At 43.5% G+C, this 21,951-nt stretch overlaps 1 protein-coding gene across 6 annotated transcripts in view; it reads right to left on the minus strand.

Moving 5' to 3' along the window:
• The window catches only part of SCAF8 (SR-related CTD associated factor 8), a 593,726-nt gene that overhangs the window by 397,490 nt on the left and 174,285 nt on the right, over positions 1-21,951 (minus strand). For all 6 annotated transcript variants that reach the window (XR_011019400.1, XR_011019399.1, XM_068231893.1 and 3 more), the window contains 2 exons: positions 6,163-6,280; positions 5,864-5,995 (listed from right to left, as the gene is read on the minus strand). Coding sequence is in view for 4 of the 6 variants with exons in the window: in XM_068231893.1 (XP_068087994.1) it covers positions 5,864-5,995; positions 6,163-6,280 (250 nt within the window). In the remaining 2 variants the exon portion in view is untranslated. The remainder of the gene's footprint in view (positions 1-5,863; positions 5,996-6,162; positions 6,281-21,951) is intronic.

Genomic DNA, 21,951 nt, shown 5'->3' on the forward strand with positions numbered 1-21,951 from the left:
TGCACTTTTAACAAAAATGGAGTTGCACTTTATAGGTAATTGTATTATTTTTGGACAACTTTATTTAATTTTTGAAAACTTAAAGCAAACCTGTAAGGAGAAAATATGCAATTAACTTTTTCTGCTTAGAGATAATTTTTCATGTTCAATTTAGAATAACTTTTCGGCACTTTGCAATGGAAAAAGTACCAAAAATATGGTTAAAATGTAGTATCGAAATTCTTTTGAGTATTTTTTTTGCTTGTTTGTGGTATAAAAGGCATTTTATTGGCAAGTTTGAAATTATCCAAATGCCCCCAAAAGGCAAAGAAAAGACTGCGCTCCACAGCACTTCGGATCAGATCTATATATATAGCACAAAACGTCACCAATGTTGTATAGGGGATCCGCAAACTTTTACTTGAGTACACACTCTTCTGTTAGAATCCAGCCAGATAGAAGAAGTTGCGATCACAATCCTGATCTCAGCATGAGTATAGGATTTCCCTGCAAAGAATTCAAATATAGTGTAATATTGTTTTCAATGAACCACCTCGTGATTCACTCCACACAACTGTGCAAGGGATAACCTCCACCACCGAAACAGAGGAAACAGGGGTATTTTCCACCCCCTTGTGAGTCTCACTCACCAGAAACTTTCTTGTTATTTCAGCATATAAGCCCTCCAATCTGGGCAACAACCATATAGGACCTTTAGATATAAAAGAGCGGGACTCGCATAGTGTAAAAAACCTTCCACTTTTAATGCTAAAACCTTAATAAAATATGCGTACCAGATAGAAGTTATCACAAGCGTTCATCTATGGTGCCAGCACCGCCGCGGTCGGATCTCTGCTGCACTCCACAGTCCCCGCTGGATCACTTCCTCATTCCGTCCCTCGTGACTCCTTAGCTCCGCCCTACGCGTTTCGTCATTTGACTCATCAGGGGCATGGCTAAGGAGTCACGAGGGACGGAATGAGGAAGTGATCCAGCGGGGACTGTGGAGTGCAGCAGAGATCCGACCGCGGCGGTGCTGGCACCATAGATGAACGCTTGTGATAACTTCTATCTGGTACGCATATTTTATTAAGGTTTTAGCATTAAAAGTGGAAGGTTTTTTACACTATGCGAGTCCCGCTCTTTTATATCTAAAGGTCCTATATGGTTGTTGCCCAGATTGGAGGGCTTATATGCTGAAATAACAAGAAAGTTTCTGGTGAGTGAGACTCACAAGGGGGTGGAAAATACCCCTGTTTCCTCTGTTTCGGTGGTGGAGGTTATCCCTTGCACAGTTGTGTGGAGTGAATCACGAGGTGGTTCATTGAAAACAATATTGCACTATATTTGAATTCTTTGCAGGGAAATCCTATACTCATGCTGAGATCAGGATTGTGATCGCAACTTCTTCTATCTGGCTGAAGTTTGTAATTATCACCTGGGAGAAAAAGTGAATTGCATATGGGCCAAAATGGTTTCATTAGACACTTACCCAAGTAGAAGAAAGCCTCTGGATAGTCCAGAGGCTTCCTATACCCTTCTGGTTCCCACTGCTGCTGCTTGGAACTCTCTTGTACTTCATGGCTGCGCTCCTGTTTGTAAATGACTGCAGGCACACTGCACCTGCGCAAGTACGGTTTGCGCATGCCCAGGACCATGACGCTGCTCATGCATAGAGGAAAAACGAGTGCACAAGCGACTTTGTGCTACTTGACATGTACAGACCATACTCGTACAGTACAGTCGTGCACGGACAAGTGTGGCCATAAGAACATATTTGATGAGCTCTTGTCGAATATGTTCAGAGGGACCCAGTGCGGTTATGGAGGGCACCAGGACGATACAGGACTGTACAAATTTTCTACACAAATCTATGCAGCTTGCAAAAGGAGCAATCGGATTTCACCTTGGCAAAAAAAAATTTTAAGACCCGGAGCTGCAAATAAACAGATTAGTTAAAAAATTGCAGCTACCCTCCTACCCCTATTTGTGGTGGTTTAAAAGCTGAAAATTTAGGTTTTCAGCTGTCTTTCACATGGTCTGACATAGTTCTAGCCCAAAATCTATGAACCATTGACCTTTTTGTCTATAACAAAGAAAAGCAGAATAATGCATCTGCTGTGGTAAATTAAGGGCAGGCTAGGCTAGGCTACATAGGTATTCTGAAAGGTATAGAACCAATACTGCTTGGATAAATCTATATCTACACTGCCTGGCCAATACACAACCATCACATTCTATCTGAGTTCATAATTTGAAAAACCACATAATGTCACATTTAAATAGAAATTATGCACTTCTGTATATACACGTTATACCTGGTGTTTTTCAAATTTCGTCCTTTTTTTGTCTATTCCCTGCTCTCAGCAGAAGTTTGCTGCAGGAAATAATTTTGTGGCTGTAATTCCTCATCAGTGAGGGTTACCTACCGTATATTCAGACTACGTCTGAACTGGAGAGAAACAGTCACTTGCATACCTAAGTGTTAACTCTTTCAGTCAGAAAAGAAGAACACAGCCTAAACATTTGTATGCGTGCCACAAAAACATACACGTTTATCCTATCATGTCATATGTCAACACTGATTATACCTAGACAGGAAGAACAGCGTACTGTGAGCTCACTTTTAGACTCACTTTCACAGTACAAACAGGTCAGCTTTAATTCTCATATACATTTCATATCAAGATCATATCAAGACCAAGAAAATTCTGTACCAAAAGTTGGTACACTACAATGATTTAGTGCCCTTTTACTTTTTAACCCTCATTTAATTGTAATGTCTTCAAAGGCATTGTTATAAAACATAAGAATGAATGTGCATCCTCTTTTTTCTAGTTTTAATTTTTTTTTAAAGTGGAAATGTATCAAAAAAGTATTAAAGAGGAACTGCAGTGAAAATAATGTAATGAAAAAGGTGCTTCATTTTTACAATAATCACAGGTATTTATAAATGATTTATTGATTGCCAATTGTAAAATTTTCCTCTCCCTGATATACTGTACATTCTGAAATTTATCACATGGCAACATTTTTACTGCTAGCAGGTAGGGCTGAACGGTTTTACGGTTTCAAACCGAAATCGCGATTCATATGAAGGCGATCTGATGATCGTCAGTAGCTGCGGTTTTCCCAGAGCATATTGCTGATTGTTACTGAGCCGGGCAGCAGGGGAGAGTCCAGACCAAAGTGGCACACAGCTTCACCAATCGCCGCATAGCGATGGTATGACGGTGGCGGTAAGCGGAGCTGTACAGAGCATACAGCTCCGCCTACCACCGCTATCCAGCGATTGGTGAAGCTGTGTGCCGCTCTGGACTCAAGTGGATTCGCCCCCTGGCTCATAAGCAATCAGCAATACGCTGAGTCCACCGCACATTATTAACTGTTCAGCCCCCAGCCCAGGGTCATCACAGAAGGCTCCATAGCAGCCTTCATAAATGTGCATTGCCTGAAATTCTATGCGCAGCTAAATGGTCTGACACATAATCCGCCACCGCTAGGCTCCACCACCCCTCCGGCGCCCTCATACACTCCAGGTCATATCAGCCCCCTGCCAGCAACCTCACAAATCCTGACCCCGCCCTCATACACTGGGGGCATACTGGCCATACATACTATCAGGGGTGGGGGGATACTGGCCATACATTCTATAAGGGGGGGGCATACTGGCCATACATACTATAAGGGATGGGGGGGGATACTGGCCATCAGCAGTTGGCTGATGGTGTAATGGTTAAGGGCTCTGCCTCTGACACAGGAGACCAGGGTTCGAATCTCGGCTCTGCCTGTTCAGTAAGCCAGCACTAATTCAGTAGGAGACCTTTGGCAAGTCTCCCTTACACTGCTACTGCCAATAGAGCGCGCCCTAGTGGCTGCTGCTCTGCTCTGGCGCTTTGAGTCCGCAAGGAGAAAAGCGCAATATAAATGTTATTTGTCTTTTTGTCTACATACTATGAGAGATGGGGGGGGGGGGGGAATACTGAAATTACCAACTGAATATATATAGTCTGAATACTGAAATTACCAATATATATATAGTCATGTGAAAAAATTAGGACACCCTATGAAAGCCTGTGTGTTTCTGTAACATTCTTGTCCTATAAGATTAAATATCCATGTGTTCAACTATCGAAAAAAAATTGTAAACTTCAAAATACATGTAAACATGTAGAAATAAGGAGTATTTTTCTTCCAGAAAAAAATGAGAAATTACTTTTTTCCAGTTTTGTTGTCACTTACAGTAGGCAGTAGAAACCTGTCAGAACCGACAGGTTTTAGACTAGTCCATATCTTCATGGGGGATTCTCAGCAAATCTCTTCTTATTCTTTATATAGACATTGCATGAAAAAGAGTTATAAAAAATATGCCAACCAACTTCCCTGCTCGCAGCACACTTTTTGGGGCAGTTGGACATAGCAACTGCCATTCACTAAGTGATTTTAAAAATAAAACCCTTTAATTCCCCTATGAGAAAATGGGCTAGTTGAAAACCGTTCAATGTCAGATTACCTAAGTGACAGCAACAAAGGAGAAAAATAATTTATGGCACATTTTACTCTGGAAGAAACGTACTCCTTATTTGTATATGTTTACATGTGTTTTAAATTTGATGATTTTCATAATGATCCTTTAATTTCAACAATATTGGGAGATACATGTAATACAACTAAACAATTAAAACTGAACAAAGACTTCAAAATCATCTTTTAAATGTTGTAGCTGTTTTAAGTACAGCGCTCAACACCAGCCTTGGTAAGTCTCAAATTCCCACAACACACTTCCTTGGCATAAGTTACATGAACAAGAGTCCAGAGTCCACTCTGAAGTCTGCAATCTCAGGTCTCCAATACAGATAATAGGTATCACGCTCACCAGATTTGATCCCCTCCGTGCTGCGAGGCCACGCCCTACCGGTTTCGTCATATGACTCATCAGGGGCTCGAGCCCCTGATGAGTCATATGACGAAACCGGTAGGGCGTGGCCTCGCAGCACGGAGGGGAGACGCAAGACAGGCAGCATAGAGGACGTCCGGCGGTGTTATGATTACATGCGCATGATTTTATTCAGAAAATGTGAGTGCACTATGTTGTTACAGATTTTAATAAACGGTATTACACTATAAAGACTTTGTCCTTGAGTCTATTAGGGGAGAAGATTCTGCCAGAGGAGAGGACTTGAATGTTTATGTGCAGAGAGCTGGTTTGTCATTTGATCAGCATTCAGATCTGGTGAGCCCGCAGCCTTAACAATTTTATGCACCGGGGTTGAGGTGTATATGCCATATATCACACGGGTGATCATCTGCATGGGTGAAGGTGTGTTGTACCCGCTTTTGAAACAGTATTATGCTATGTACTGCTGTTTTCTATTCTGAGGAACATACAAGGAGAAGGCTAAAGGAAAGTGAGATGTCATCTATCATATGCTATCTATGCTGATCGTAACTAGTCAGCCATCAAATCTGGTGAGCGTGATACCTATTATCTGTATTGGAGACCTGAGATTGCAGACTTCAGAGTGGACTCTGGACTCTTGTTCATGTAACTTATGTCAAGGAAGTGTGTTGTGGGAATTTGAGACTTACCAAGGATGGTGTTGAGCGCTGTACTTAAACAGCTACATACTTTGCAGGGTGTCAATACGCACCCAATTGTATAGCGATCCACCTAAATGTATTGTACTGTGAACTTTTGATCCACTTAGTTGCATTTCATTGTGAAACTTTATTAATTGTGTTGCGGAGCGCACATACCACCTGATCTCCATCTTTTAAATGTTATTGTACAAAAATTCAAGTTCTAATGAGGAATAAATCAGGACACCCAAAAACACACACGTGCGCGCGCGCACACACACGTAAAAATTGTTGAAAACACTACCTCTTGTTGTATATTTAGTGAATTATGAAGAGATGTCTCTTTTTCTAAAAAGGCTTGCTGGCTGTCATCCTGGGATGGTGTAGCAGAGTTTTCAGATTCAGACATTACCTCTAGCCTTTCCTGAACAGCCCCCTAAAAAAAAAAAAAAATAAGATTGTTATGAACAAAAAAGAAGGTACAAAAAGAATACATATTGTACAACTTAGGGACAGAATCCTAGATAGTGGGATGAAGTGTGGGTGGGTGGGTTGGGGGGGGACGGGGGGGGGGGGGGGGGGGGGGACGACGACATAAATCACCTTTGGTGTATGTTGTTGCTCCAGGAACTGATGGCGGAGATGTTCTAGGTTCTGTTGCTGCAAATGTTCAGCAAGTTGATGAAAAAGTGAGTTATTCACAGACTCGGATGCAATAGGCCTAAAAAGACAATTTTAAATAAATTAACTACTGATAAACACATTAGCACCCATCAAATTAAACATGTCTCAAACACAGCAATTTTCAATCTAAAGCAAAGTAGTTTTACAATTAAGCTTCCAAAAAGTAGGGGGGGGGGGGGGGGGGGGGGGAAGAATGGTAAGTTAATTAAAGTTTTAATGCATTTATTCATGACTAACAACAAACCTCATTTTTTGTATAAAAAATTTGATTTCTTTTCAGATTCCGCTTAAAGTTTAACTGTTGGGCATAAAATCAAACATCAATTCTTTATTTTTATCTGGTAAACAAGCAATAAGAAAGCTAACCAGGCAATCCAAAAGTTAAAAATCACTATTACTTTTCTTGTTGATAAATGATCATTCCCCAGTTTACCTGACTATTATTTGGTGCATTGCCGTACAAAGGAAGTTGCAGGGTTTTTTTTTTGCTTCTTTACTTTCCCTTCAGACTTAACTAATGCAGCCTGATAGGGCTGAAGCCTCTTTCCCTCCTGTTTTCCACTCTCACACCTCTGTTGCTCTCTGATCGGCCAATATTTCTCATGCTGAGACAATGCACTTTCTATTGCAGAGCTGGGTAAGAGTGCCTAAAGAGTGGGAGGAGGCCGGGCAATGCATACACAATCAGGCAGAGGAGAGTAAGGGAGGAAATGACATCAGGACTGGCTTCAAAATAGACACAGTTAAAATGGAGAATCCTAAGAAGGATTTTCTCTTTTTTTTACTACAGAAAAGTCACTAGAATTAAAATGTGAACAGTGCAATACATACCGTATTTTTCGCCGTATAAGACACACTTTTTCTCCCCAAAAAATAGGGGGGAAAAGTCCCTGCGTCTTATACGGCAAAGGCAGAGAATTCCCGACTTAGAAACGCCCGCCGATACGGACCGCGACCCGCCGCCACGTCGGGAATTCCCTGCCTGTGTGGCTGCACCTGACGTATGCCTCTGCCCTCTCCCCCATGCCTGTAATGTGTCCGGCTGAGTGTTACATGCCCCCTCCCGCTGTGTTCCTTATCTCTGCGTGCCCCTGCGAGTGTCTAATATGCCCGCTCCCCCGCCTGCCTTATCTCCCTCCCCCATGTGAATGCTGGCCCCCCCGGGTGTTAATCTGCAGCGGCTTACCTCTCCGCCATGCCCGCGAGGATTGGAGACCTCCTTCACAGCCGCGCATCTCGCTCTAGTGATCGGCATGTGGTGATTGCGTCATTACCACATGCCGATCACTAGAGCGAGATGCGCGGCTGTGAAGGAGGTCTCCAATCCTCGCGGGCATGGCGGAGAGGTAAGCCGCTGCAGATTAACACCCGGGGGGGCCAGCATTCACATGGGGGAGGGAGATAAGGCAGGCGGGGGAGCGGGCATATTAGACACTCGCGGGGGCACGCAGAGATAAGGAACACAGCGGGAGGGGGCATGTAACACTCAGCCGGACACATTACAGGCATGGGGGAGAGGGCAGAGGCATACGTCAGGTGCAGCCACATGAGGGACAGAGGATACAGCAGGCATGAGGGACACAGAGGACACATGGGGGACACAAGCACATGGGGCAGGCAGGCATGAGGGACACACAGAGGACACATGGGAAAGGTATGGGGGACGCAGACAACACATAGGGCAAGCATATAGGGCAGGCATGGGTGACACAGGGCACATGGAGCATGTATGAGGGACACACAGATGACACATGGGGTATGCATGGGTGACACATGGGGCATGTATGAGGGACACAGAGGACACATGGGGAGACAATGGGACACAGGAGGACAACATTTGAGGGGTAACATGTACAAGACGCTCCTGGAATATGGACGCACCAGGTTTAGTATATATATTTTTTTTCTCTGGTTTTTGCCCTCTAAACCTGGGTGCGTCTTATATTCCGGAGCGTCTTATACGGCGCGAAATACGGTATGTTATGTAAGTAGAGCAAGTATTTATCTACTTATATATGTGTTCTTTTTTCTGAGATGGCATGACTGACAGCTCCTCTTTAAAGTAGTTATAGTACACTTACTCAAATACTAAATGTTCATATACTACCTTCCTTTATATGCATCTAACATCTGCATTGACTTTACAGAGTCCTAAGAATAGCATGTTTGTCAATTTATATATTTTTTTAAAGGATACCCAAAGTGACGTGACATGATGAGATAGACATGTGTATGCCTAGCACACAAATAGCTATGCTGTGTTCCTTTTCTTCTTTCTCTGCCTGAAAGAGTTATAAATATCAGGTATGTAAGTGACTGACTCAGTCCTGACAGGAAGTGACTACAACGTCACCCTCACTGATAAGAAATTCCCCATTTTACCGCTTTCTTGCTCTCAGAAGCCATTTTCTGCTAGGAAAGTGTTTTATAGTTGGAATTTCTTATCAGTCAGGGTCACACTGTGGTCACTTCCTGTCTGGGTCAGGACTTAGCCAGCCACTTACATACCTGATATTTAACTCTTTCAGGCAGAGAAAGAAAAAAAGGAATACAGCATAATTATTTGTGTGCTAGGCACTGTATATACACATGTCTGTCTCATCATGTCACATGTCACTTCAGGTATCCTTTAAACTACTTTATTATTAACTGATTCGGTACTAAATAACATTTTTACAAACAAATGCAAGGCATATAGTATATAATGTCTGACTTTGACTTATCCTGACAATTGAATTGCCTGCTTCTAAACAAGCCTAGTTTTCCTGACATCTTACTAAGAGCTCAGACCCATTAGCAATCGCTGAGCATTTTCTGTGTTATTAAAGGAATAATTTTCCCCAGCATTACTTTCAATCGCGATAGCTCAGAAAATGTTGCAGGTAGCGCAATTACGATTTCACAATCGCAATTGCGCTTTGCACTGCCCAAGGGCTTTGCAAATGGATGGTGATCAGCAAGCGCACAGAAAACACTGCTAGTGGGTCCTGGTCCTTATGGTAGCATACACTTTTCTTTTTTTTTAATCAGAGAAATCTGATCAAATTCAACCTGATCGAATCATTTGAAAGATCGAACAACTATACCATACAATTATGATTTTTAAAATGTTTCTTATAAAAACCTCTATTAACCAGCTGTGCGTTACGGACGAGCTAAGCTCGTCCAGTACCACCGCGCTGGATTGCTCAGGCCCTGGTGGGACGATTTTCATAATTTTTTTTTAACATGCAGCTAGCACTTTGCTAGCTGCGTGTTGTATGCAATCGCCGCCGCTCGCAGCTGATGCGCAGCTACCTGCCGCGTAACAGGCCCCCCCCCCCCAGTGAGACCCCATATGCATCCTGGCCAATCAGTGCCAGGCAGCGCTGAGGGGTGGATTGGGATTCCCTCCGACGCCATGACGTCATCCCGATTGTCGCCATGGCGGCGGGGAAGCCAAACAGGAAATCCCGTTCTGAATGGGATTTCCTGTTTGCTCTGATTGCCGGAGGCGATCGGAAGGGGGTGGGGGGATGCCGCTGCACAGCGGCTATCATGTAGCTAGCGCTAGGCTAGCTACAGGATTTTAATAAACAAATAAATAAATAAAATGTGCTGCGCCGCCGCCCTGGCCGTTCTAATAGAACGCCAGGGTGGTTAAATAATACGTTTCTATCTGATCTTTGTATTTTATAGAAAAAAATAAAAAAAAATTTCTCTTTCAAGAAAAAAATATTTTTGAAAACACTTGTGGACAATTTATCCTTTTTATGGGAAAACTAAAAAAAAATTATCAATCTGACTGTATAGCGTAAGACCATATTTATAGCAAAACTTCTAGTCATGCCAGCTGACTTTCGATGTCCTATATATCATATGCTTTTCTTACAATGTGCTACCTAACCACTCCTCCTCCTCCCAAGTTTTCAAGCTCATAGTATTGAAGGTGATAAAGGGTTCCTGAACTGACATGTGATAATCATATGTTGGTACAGTGCGAAGCTTACAAATGACAGTTACTGTAAATAGTCGAGTATAAGCCTAATTTTTTGGCCAAAAAAAGTGGCCCAAAAGTGGCATACACTTTAGTCACTACTCTGAGTAACCCCCACAGTGCCCCCATTCTACGCACAGTGGTCCATCATCACTTGCCATTTCCATAAGAGGTCTCAGCTAACGTCATCTCGAGTTGTAGCCTTGGAAGGCATACCCCATGTATAGGAACAGTGTCTACTGAATGGTGAGAATCCTTGCATTCCTATATCAAGTTTTAGATACATGACTATGTGGCTCTGCATTTCTTGCTTTATCTTTAAACCAGCTTAAATTTTGCAAAAGCATTTCATTGCATGTCCATCTCCATTGTAGGCCTATGTTCTGGCTTATTTTTGCAATCTGCTGAATTAATGCTGCTTTTCTAGTATATGGTTGTGGCTGGCCATGGCTGTGAGTGGTGTTGTGGCTTTTGCCACCCCGACTTATACTTGGGTCAGACATTTTTTCCAGTTTTTTTAAGGTAACAGTTGGGGTCGGCCTATACTCAAGTATATGCAGTATTTCCCTTTTAAATGTCTAAGGCTCAGAATAACAGTTTCTCTCCAGTGAAACTCGGTGGGACTACAGCATAACTCTGACTGATAAGTGATTAAAGGCTATAAAACTCTAGTAGGGCAATGCAACAATTCTTAAAGCGGTATTGTCACCATACAAATCAAATTTCAACAGCAACTGGTCTGAGTGTATTAAGTGATAAAGATGCTAATCCTGCATCCAAAACGTGCAAAACTTTTTCTGCTGTTACGATTTGGATTTATCACATACTTTAGGAGCACTGGCCCTTTAGTAGTCAGCGCTAAACAGTTGAATGTTGGGGGTTCTTTTTATCTATAATATATTCCTCCTCTTCCATTTATTTCCCTGCCTAGTGTATCTGAAATATGATCCTCTGCTCACTTGTGTTTAGAAGCAAAGCTGAGGTGACTCAGTGATTGGAGTAGTAAAGAAAAAAAAGACAGGGCAGTTCCTAGTATACACCTCAGTGGGAGTGTCTGAAGACTCTAGGAGGAGGGCATCTAATAAATACACAATAAGCAAGAAAAGGGAGGGGGAAACAAGAGTTAGGGATGTTCTGCTTTCCTTTATAAAATTCACAGGAATCATTACGTGGATAGCACAATACATCTGTTATGTAATTAGAACTAGTATTATCTACTTATGTATGTGTTTTTTATTTCTAGGTTAGCATGGGTGTTGCTTGTTCTTTAATACTAGCTATTCTTCCAAACCAAGACCGGGGTTTACCCACCCAATTTTCCAAGGCGAGTTTAGTTGATCGCATAAGTTTAACAAAAGTTAAATCTGAAGATATCTGCCAGTTTAGAGGGAATCTGAACCCCAAGATATGTGAAGCTCTCTGATGCCCACTTAAAGGGGAAATTTTGCTTACAGAGGGAGTGCATGTTGGGGGGGGGGGGGGGGGGATTGAGAGAGGGTATTATTCAATCAAAATGACTTTCCGGAAAAAAAAAATTTCGGTCGAAAATAACCGAGAAGTTAGAAAATTCTAATAAAAAATTGGGTAGTGAGATTAAAGGGAACTGAGCACATTCTCTTTCACTGGAATCTCTCCTGGCATAGAAGGTGCCATGTTCCCCCTCCCCTTCTCACATTCCTTATTTACAGAAGTCAGAGATGCTATCTTGACACATTGACACAAACAATGGCTTTGAAGAAACAGTCCTAACTACTCACCCCCTATGCTCATGAAAAGGCATTGTTTACCTCTTGGTAATTAGCTCAATAAAACATTTAGGTTCCTGAAGTCTCTGCGGTTGGGGACGGTCGGGCAGGCCTGCTGAAACAGGCTACTAAAACTACTTTGAATGTAAAATACAAGGTAAAATGAAAGTTTATTTTAATAATGAAACAGATTGTCGGCATGCATTTTTCATGTGCTATAGAAATGTCCTGAGTGATAAAAAAAGGTGCTCAGTTCACCTTAAAGAGAACCCGAGGGGTGTTTAAAGAATGTTATCTGCATACAGAGGCTGGATCTGCATATACAGCCCAGCCTCTGTTGCTATCCCAAACCCCACTAAGGTCCCCCTGCACTCTGCAATCCCTCATAAATCACAGCCGTGCTGTGAGGCTGTGTTTACATCTGTAGTGTCAGTCTCAGCTGCTCCCCCGCCTCCTGCATAGCTCCGGTCCCTGCCCCCGTCCTTTCCCTCCAATCAGCAGGGAGGGAAGGGATGCAGGCAGGGACTGGAGTTCTGCAGGAGGCGGGGAGAGCAGAAGACTGACACTATAGAGATAAACACAGCCAGCTCTGACAAGCTGTTTGTCAGCAGCATGGCTGTGATTTATGAGGGATTGCAGAGTGCAGGGGGATCTTAGGGGGGGTTTGGGATAGCAACAGAGGCTGGGCTGTATAGGCAGATCCAGCCTCTGTATGCAGATAATATTCTTCAAACCCACCTCGGGTTCTCTTTAAGGGCTGTGTGATAAAGAATATCATATCATCAGCAAAGGCTGCCGTTTTGTATTCCTTTTCCCCAATACGCACTCCATGAATAGAAGGATTTGCCCGCACCGAGTTCAAGAAGGGCTTCAAAGAAAGGATAAAGATAATTGGGGATAAGGGGCACACCTGTCTTGTTCCATTACATAGATTAAATCTTTCAGAGAGGACACAATTCACCATAACCTCCCTGGCGTTCAATTTTGGGAAATTTTTCTTGCAAATTTGTTTTATATAGTGTAGCTAGCACTAGGCTAGCTACACATGTGTCCCAAGTCACTGTTCTGATTCCCCCGATCGCCGCTGGCTATATTTACTTAGCCGCGATCCCGTGAGAACCGCAACTTCCGCCAAACAGCTTCTGTCATCGCTATGGCGACGATCAGACATGACGTCATGTGCAGTCCCGATCCTCCCCATAGCGACGCCTGGAGGCTATTTGAGAGGCTGCGCCATCGCAGCTTCCGGGGGGAGGTCTCTATAAGGGTGGCGTTTGGGGGGGGGGGGGGAATCAGAGGGTGCCAGCGGCAATTGGGGGACACATGTAGCTAGCCAAGTGCTAGCTACATGATATAAAATCATTTTTATAAAAAAAAAACCCCACCTGGGGCCATACGATCCCCTGCGGCAGTATGGACGAGCTGAGCTCGTCCATACCGCTCAGGTGGTTAACCTGGGCGGAAGGGTCACTGTATAGTAAACCAATAAATTTCATCAAATTGGTCCCTAGGCCAAGGTCAGTCAGAAGCCAAGTAATATAGTCCCAAGAAATCTGATCAAAGGCCATCCGCGGAGAGGAACATCCCTTCCACTCGATGCCGAGAAAGCCAATGCTGAATATTCAGAACCTTAATAGGTTTGTCCCTGGCCTCTTGTCCAGGAACAAAACCTACCTGATCCACCATAATAAGAGACGGAATGGGTGGTAAAAGCCTGTTGGCCAATATTTTTGCAAACAGTTTGATATCTACATTCAGTAAGATATTGGCCTATAGTTTTCACAGGCCAATAGATCTTTACCCTTCTTTGGGTATCACCGTGATGCGGGCAGTCAAAAGTCTTGAGGAGTGCTTCCCATCTGTGGTGATATTATTATATGCCTCGATAAAATGAGGGGATAAAATATCCTGAAATGTCTTAAAGAGTACCTACATTATAAATTACAGTTTGCTTTAAACCTAATAAATTGCCAAGATATATAAAATCACCCATGATAAAGTGTTATTTTCTCACCCCCAGGGTCAGTATTCCACATATAATCTTGAAATCCCCGCCTCCAGTGTGAAATTGGGCCCGGGGCAGTTTTTTCCCCAAAACTATAGGTGCAAGGGATGCTGGGAGATTGATGTCATAACTCCACCCCTGATGTCCATGTGATCTAATCTAGGCAGACAGACAGACATCTGAAATACAAATTATAGCAAACAGACATGACAAGATAGGCTCCTGCAGTTTCCCTGTCTTTTCTGTGTACTACAGTTTGTGAAAAGAGAAGTAAATTGATCCAGGCAGGCATAGAGCAGGGGAGGGAGGGGCAGGGGAGTGAACCAGGCTTAAGAGGAGGGCACAATTCTTTCAGCTTCAAGAGGAATAAGGAAGTGCTACATACAGATATAAATACTATCAAATATGATGTACCAGATGTAAATTTTATAGGTTCATCTAACTGTACACAGTGCCAAGATACACATATGTATTGCCATTCAGACCTTTTTTGGCAGGAGGTAGTCTTTAAAGTACAGTGTTGTGAAGCCGTCTGGACCAGGGCCCTTCCCAGTAGCAATTTGTTTCAGAGCTAGTAAAAATTTGTCTGTCAATCGTTCCTCTAAAAGTTTGACATCTTCCGTCTCCAGTTTACGAAGTCCATGTTTGCTCAGAAAATCTCAAATTCTCTCCTGTCTATTGGTAGATGATAAAGGAGTGGGTAGGCTGCAAATCTCTGACCAATTTCTGACAATTCATAGGTTTTGGACTGGTCTTTTTTACGTATGCAATTAACTTGCAATTCTGTTTTTCTATTTCTTAGCAGTCTAGCTAGTAATTTGCTAAGTGTGTTGCCTTCCTCGTATAGAGTTTTCTTTCCCATCAGGAACATATATTGGGCTCTATAATACAATAATTTTAGCAACTGTTCTCTTTCTTTCCGCAATTCCTCAAGATCAGTGGGGAGCATGTTCTTTTTATGAGTGTTTTCTAAAGTTTTGTGAGCTTCCCATACCATCATAGGATTGCTATCTGCAGTACTATTCTCCACAAAGTATCTGAGAATGGTTTCCTTAATCTTATGGTGGCCATACACGGTACAATTTTTCAATTAGATAATTTAGTTCGATTATTCCGTTAGATCGAATATAAAGATTTTTCCAGCATGTCCGATCATTTTTCCTGAAAAAACGGGATAATTGTTCGAATTTCTTGATCGAAAAAAAAAAATATTTTCAACTTTCATTCAATTCGATCATTTAGATCGAATAAACGGGAAAATCGAACGTTTTTATTGTACCGTGTATAGCCACCATTAGATATTCTAATCTTATCCGAAAGTAAGTTTGGGTTCAACCTCCAGAGCCATTGAGTTTGAGCCGTCATTCCCCATTTTAATCTCGTGTGAACTGGGGTATGGTCAGATATTGTCGTCCCAATCTCAGAGTCTATAAGTCTGTCCAAGTCTCTGCATTATTATGACAGTCTATTCTAGTGTATTTTTGATGTAATCCTGAATAATAAGTGAAGTCTTTCCCTGAGGGATTAAGCATTCTCCAAGAATCTATCAGTTGAAGTAATTGTAAACGTGTCTTAATTTTTCTGAGTGTTTGGAAAAGTAAAGATGATGCGCTGTTGAAAGAATCTAAGGCTGATTTCCAATGGAACATTCAAGTCTTCCACTAGAATCATTATCCCCTCCGCAAATCCCTTAAAGAGACTCTGTAACCTCAAAAACATCCCCTGGGGGGTACTCACCTCGGGTGGGGGAAGCCTCCGGATCCTAATGAGGCTTCCCACGCCGTCCTCTGTCCCACGGGGGTCTCGCTGCAGCCCTCCGAACAGCTGGCGACAGACCCGACTGTAAAATCAATATTTACCTTTGCTGGCTCCAGCGGGGGCGCTGTGGCTGCTTTCCGCTCCGAACTACACAGAAATACCCGATCTCAGTCGGGTCCGCTCTACTGCGCAGGCGCCGGAAACTTGCGCCTGCGCAGTAGAGCAGACCCGACGGCGATCGGGTATTTCCGTGTAGTTCGGAGCTGACAGCCGTCAGAGCGCCTGCGCAGGAGCCGGGAAGGTAAATAATGACGTCATCTTGTACGGAGGGCTGCAGCGAGACCCCCGTGGGACAGAGGACGGCGTGGGAAGCCTCATTAGGATCCGGAGGCTTCCCCCACCCGAGGTGAGTACCCCCCAGGGGATCTTTTGATGTTACAGATCCTCTTTAACCATGAAAAAGGCAGAATCCAGGAAACTGCATTGCTGTGTATTGGGGACATATATATTCACAATTGTGACCAAGTCACCATGAATTTTCCCTTTTAAGAATAGAAACCTCCCCTCATCTTTCAGTGTATCCAAGAGTTCAAAATTAAGTATTTTATGCAAAAAGGTCAATACACCTTTCGATTTACCAGCAAAATTCGTGGAGTGAAAGATATACATTTACTCCTTTTCTCCCCTCTCTTCCAAATCCAACAATAAAGATGTAGAAAGGATTGTTAAGATAAACGTAATCTTCATGTACATCCTTGAGATGTTTTTCACAAACAACCTTCCAATCATCAGCCCCAAATAAAACGTCCCTACAGGTTGTATGGGGAAGTTTTTCTTACCATGGTGTAAGTATAATTGGACCTATCATTGATAATTTAAAATTTAGAGTGAGACTGGAAGGTTGCTCGTCTCATAATTCTCCTAAGAAAAGGAGAGTGCCTTACAATCAAAAGAGTATAATTATCATACTACACAATTCCACAGGAAATAAAAAAAATAGAGAAGGAAAAAGCAACATATGAGATAGAATCAATTATGTTAGTTTGCCTCCTCTATCAATATCTATAGCAGGAGTTCCAATGCTATTGGGAGAAATGGTCATAGTTGGTATGATAAGCGTAGTATAGTGACCAACGTCGCATTTAAGTGAACCGAGCATCATTTTTAACACCCATGGCAGCTCTATAGCAAATTACAAATGCATTCTAAAAATGTGGTTTATTATTAAAAACACCTTTCATTTTACCTCATCTTGTTACATTTAAGGGTTAAAACAGGCACTTCTTCCGTCCTTGAAAGGACTGTGGACACAGAGCAATAGATTATGGAAGGCAGATAAGGAATCACCTCATTAGACTTAATTGACCAGAAACAAACCCTGAGTCTTCCCCATTTACTTCAAAAGGAAAACATTAGCCACACTTAAAGAATTTCACACCTAGCCTGGATAATTGCAGTGTAAAAGCAGCAGGGGTTTGAACTCCTGAAACATGGCAGTCCTTTCAGCTATTTGAACTCAGGAGCTGCTTAGTTCCCTTTAAGCTTCATCATCTAGATGGTAGCATAAAGTGTCACGAAGATCAGATAGCCTGTTAACCCCTTGCAGTCATTGGGTAGGGGGATGGATAGCATTGCAAGAAGGAAAATCTAAAAGCAACAAAAGATACAGTGGCTTGCAAAAGCATTCGGCCCCCTTGAAGTTTTCAACATTTTGTCACATTACTGCCACAAACATGAATCAATTTTATTGGAATTCCACGTGAAAGACCAATACAAAGTGGTGTACACATGAGAAGTGGAATGAAACTCATACATGATTCCAAACATTTTTTACAAATAAAAACCTGCAAAGTGGGGTGTGCATAATTATTCAGCCCCCATGAGTCAATACTTTGTAGAACCACCTTTTGCTGCAATTACAGCTGCCAATCTTTTAGGGTATGTCTCTACCAGCTTTGCACATCTAGAGACTGAAATCCTTGCCCATTCTTCTTTGCAAAACAGCTCCAGCTCCGTCAGATTAGATGGACAGCGTTTGTGAACAGCGGTTTCAAATCTTGCTACAGATTCTCGATTAGACTTCGATCTGGACTTTGACTGGGCCATTCTAACACATGGATATGTTTTGTTTTAAACCATTCCATTGTTGCCCTGGCTTTATTTTTAGGGTCGTTGTCCTGCTGGAAGGTGAACCTCCGCCCCAGTCTCAAGTCTTTTGCAGACTCCAAGAGGTTTTCTTCCAAGATTGCCCTGTATTTGGCTCCATCCATCTTCACATCAACTCTGACCAGCTTTCCTGCCCCTGCTGAAGAGAAGCACCCCCAGAGCATGACGCTGCCACCAGCATATTTGACAGTGGGGATGGTGTGTTCAGAGTGATGTGCAGTCTTAGTTTTCTGCCACACATAGCGTTTTGCATTTTGGCCAAAAAGTTCCATTTTGGTCTCATCTGACCAGAGCACCTTCTTCCACATGTTTGCTGTGTCCCCCACATGGGTTGTGGCAAACTGCAAATGGGACTTCTTATGCTTTTCTGTTAACAATGGCTTTCTTCTTGCCACTCTTCCATAAAGGCCAACTTTGTGCAGTGCACGACTAATAGTTGTCCTATGGACAATTTCCCCCACCTGAGCTGTAGATCTCTGCAGCTCATCCAGTCACCATGGGTCTCTTGGCTGCATTTCTGATCAGCGCTCTCCTTGTTCGGACAGTGAGTTTAGGTGGACGGCCTTGTCTTGGTAGGTTTACAGTTGTGCCATACTCCTTCCATTTCTGAATGATCGCTTGAAAAGTGCTCCGTGGGATGTTCAAGGCTTTGGAAATCTTTTTGTAGCCTAAGCCTGCTTTTAATTCCTCAATAACTTTATCCCTGACCCGTCTGGTGTGTTCTTTGGACTTCATGGTGTTGTAGCTCCCAATATTCTCTTAAGACAACCTCTGAGGCTGTCACAGAGCAGCTGTATTTGTTTTGACAATAGATTACACACAGGTGCACTTTATTTAGTCATTAGCACTCATCAGGCAATGTCTATGGGCAACTGATGGCACTCAGACCAAAGGGGGCTGAATAATTATGCACACCCCACTTTGCAGTTATTTATTTGTAAAAAATGTTTGGAATCGTATGATTATCGTTCCACTTCTCACATGTACATCACTTTGTATTAGCCTTTCCGGTGGAATTCCAATAAAATTGATTCATATTTGTGGCAGTAATATGACAAAATGTGGAAAACGTCAATGGGGCCGAATACTTTTGCAAACAACTGTATATCTGAGTAGGCCTGTGTCTCTAGTTTTCAGAATGGTAACATTTATGACATGTATTGAATGTTCTGACACTCCAGGGGCTTTGCTAAGAAAGAATGACATTGTTACATTTATTGAAAAAAAAATGGCCTTGAAAAATCCATTGGCACTACTTATTTACTGTATTTATAAAGCGCCAACATATTACGCAGCGCTGGACATTAGTTTAGGTTACAGACAATATCTTGGGGAGACTTACAGCAATATGACAATACAGGAATACAAGAAAAACCAGATCACGCGGCACAGTTTGAGTACGAGGTAATGCTTGCTCACTGGATGGGAGCATGGAGATTAGGCAATTTGAGTTCACTCAAATGCATAGCATGGGTGCACAGTAATACAGTAATGAAGGTGCATGATCAGGTAGGACACAAAAAGGAGGAGGACCCTGCCCAAAGGTTTACAATCTAGAGGGAGAGGTAGGGACACAAAAGGTAGGGGACCAGAGTTCAGCTGCGGGTTTAGTGTGTGTGTGTGTGTGTGTGTGGTAGGCCAGAGTGATAAGGTGGGTTTTGAAGGCCTTATTGAAGATGCTGAAGGAGGGGGCTGCCCTAATGGTTAGAAGTAGGGAGTTCCATAGTGTTGGAGCAGCTCTTGAGAAGTCCTGGAGGAGTGCATGGGACTGGGTGATGCGGGGGGCAGTCAGGCGAAGTTCATTGGAGGAGCAGAGTGAGTGGCTAGGTGTGTACCTCTGAGTAAGATTGGAAATGTAGGTTGGACAGGTTTTGTGGACAGATTTGTAGGTCAGACACAGTATCTTGAATCTGATTCTGGACTAGATAGGAAGCCAGTGGAGGGATTCACGGAGGGGAGCTGCTGTGGTGGAGCGATAGGAGGAGTGGATAATTCTGGCGTGCCGCATTCATGATGGACTGCAGCAGGGCTATTCGGGTCATAGGGAGACCAGACAGAAGGGCATTGCAGTAGTCAAGGCGGGAAATTATGAGGGCATGGATGAGGAGTTTGGTGGTGGCAGAGGTCAGGAGAGGGTGGATCTTGCAGATGTTATGAAGGTGGAAGTTGCAGGACTTTGTGAGGTTTTGGATGTGAGGAGTAAAGGAGAGTGCGGAGTCCAGGGTGACTCCCAGACTGCGGAATTGAGAGGTAAGGCGAATTAACAGTGACATGCACATCTGGAAGGTTTAGGGATGGCCGGGGTGGGAAGATCATAAATTCCGTTTTGACTAGATTTAGTTTCAGGAACCTAGCGGACATCCAGGAGGAGATGGCTGATAGGCAGGAGGAGAACTTGTCCATGGTAGTGGTGGATATGTCAGGGGTGTGGAGGTAGATCTGAGTGTCATCTGCACACAGATGACAGTTAAAACCCATGGAGGAAATAACCTTGCCAATGGAGGATGTGTATAGGGAGAACAGTAGGGGGCCAAGGACCGAGCCCTGGGGGACTCCCACCGAGAGATGGTTGGGGGTGGATGAGGACTCATTGAAGGAGGTCATGAAGGAGCGGTTGGAGAGGTAGGCTGAAAGGTAGGATGAAAGCCAGGTCAGGGTGAGGTCGTGAATGCCCATGGACTGGAGGGACTGCAGGAGTAGATGATCTACTGTGTCAAAAGCTGCTGAAAGGTCAAGGAGGAGGAGAATGGAGTATTTACCTTCAGCTTTAGCTAGGGCAAGGTTATTGACCACTTTTGGTGAGAGCAGTTTCGGTGGAGTGGGCAGGCCGAAATCCAGATTGCAGTGGGTCTAGCATTGAGGTACTGGGTCAGGTGTTTGTGAACCAGACGCTCAAGGAGTTTTGAGGCAAAGGGGAGGAGGGAGATAGGGCGGTAGTTGGAGGGTAGTGAGGGGTCGAGGGATGGTTTCTTCAGCAGGGGTAGTACAGTGGTCTGCTTGAGGTCTGAGGGAGAGGTGACTGTGCCTAGGGACAGGTTAAACAGGGTAGTGAGGACTGGGGCCAAATCCGTAAAGTGAGGGTGGAGTAAATCAGAAGGGATGGGGTCAAGGGGGGAGGTAGTGGTATGGGAAGTCTGCAGTAGGTGGTTGACTTCCTCAGTGGAAGGAGGTGTGAAGGAGGAGTGGCGGAATATTGGGGGAGCAGCTTTCTCTAGGGATGATGAGAGAGTTCGGCGATACTGAGCTGCAACAGCAAGTTTAGGACAGGTTAGGGTGGGGAAAGTGGAGGAGAGGGCATGGAGGGGGTCAGCAAGGACACTAGGGGTGAGCTTGCGTAGCTTTCGCTGCCAACGACAAGGTGGGTGGGCGGGTAGTTTGGAAGTGCCTTCTGTGAGGAGGTTGAAGGTGAGAAGGTGATGGTCTGAGGGTGGGAAGGGTGCGATGTCAAGATCTGTAATGGTGGTGGATTTAGTGAATATAAGGTCGAGACTGTGACCGGCAGTGTGGGTGGGGGTGTTGTGTTGTACTAGGCCAAGTGAGTTGGCTATGGTGAGTAGCTGGGTCACGACAAAGTCGTTGGGTTCATCGATGGGAATATTGAAATCCCAGAGGATGATGGTGGGGAGGACAGAGGAGAGGATGTGTGGGAGCCAGGAGGCAAAGTTGTAGAGAAATTGTGCTACTTGTGGTTAATAGTGTGCTGTGTGCCCCAAACGCTACGTGATTATGTATATAGGGTATCATTTTAACCATGACAAGCAAGAGAGTATAATTTGGGGAGTTTGGAAGTTGGGGCCTATGTCATGTGAATTTATCTTACTGCCAAAGTGAATGAAAAGCGATCACATTGTTATTTTCATATACTCTGTACCAAAATAAAGCCCTTGTAAAAAAAAAAAAATAAGTGACAGATTTGACAAAATTATACATAAATTGTTACCTTAGGGATTCACCTTTTTAAAAATATGTATGCCATGAGGGTGTATTACGGTTAATTATGCAAATAAGGAGTTGTAATCATTGGTAGTGTACACCAAGAAAACAAAAAACACAACATG

Source organism: Hyperolius riggenbachi, chromosome 4 (genome assembly GCF_040937935.1).
Source record: "Hyperolius riggenbachi isolate aHypRig1 chromosome 4, aHypRig1.pri, whole genome shotgun sequence".
In the NCBI taxonomy this organism is placed as follows: Eukaryota; Metazoa; Chordata; class Amphibia; order Anura; family Hyperoliidae; genus Hyperolius; species Hyperolius riggenbachi.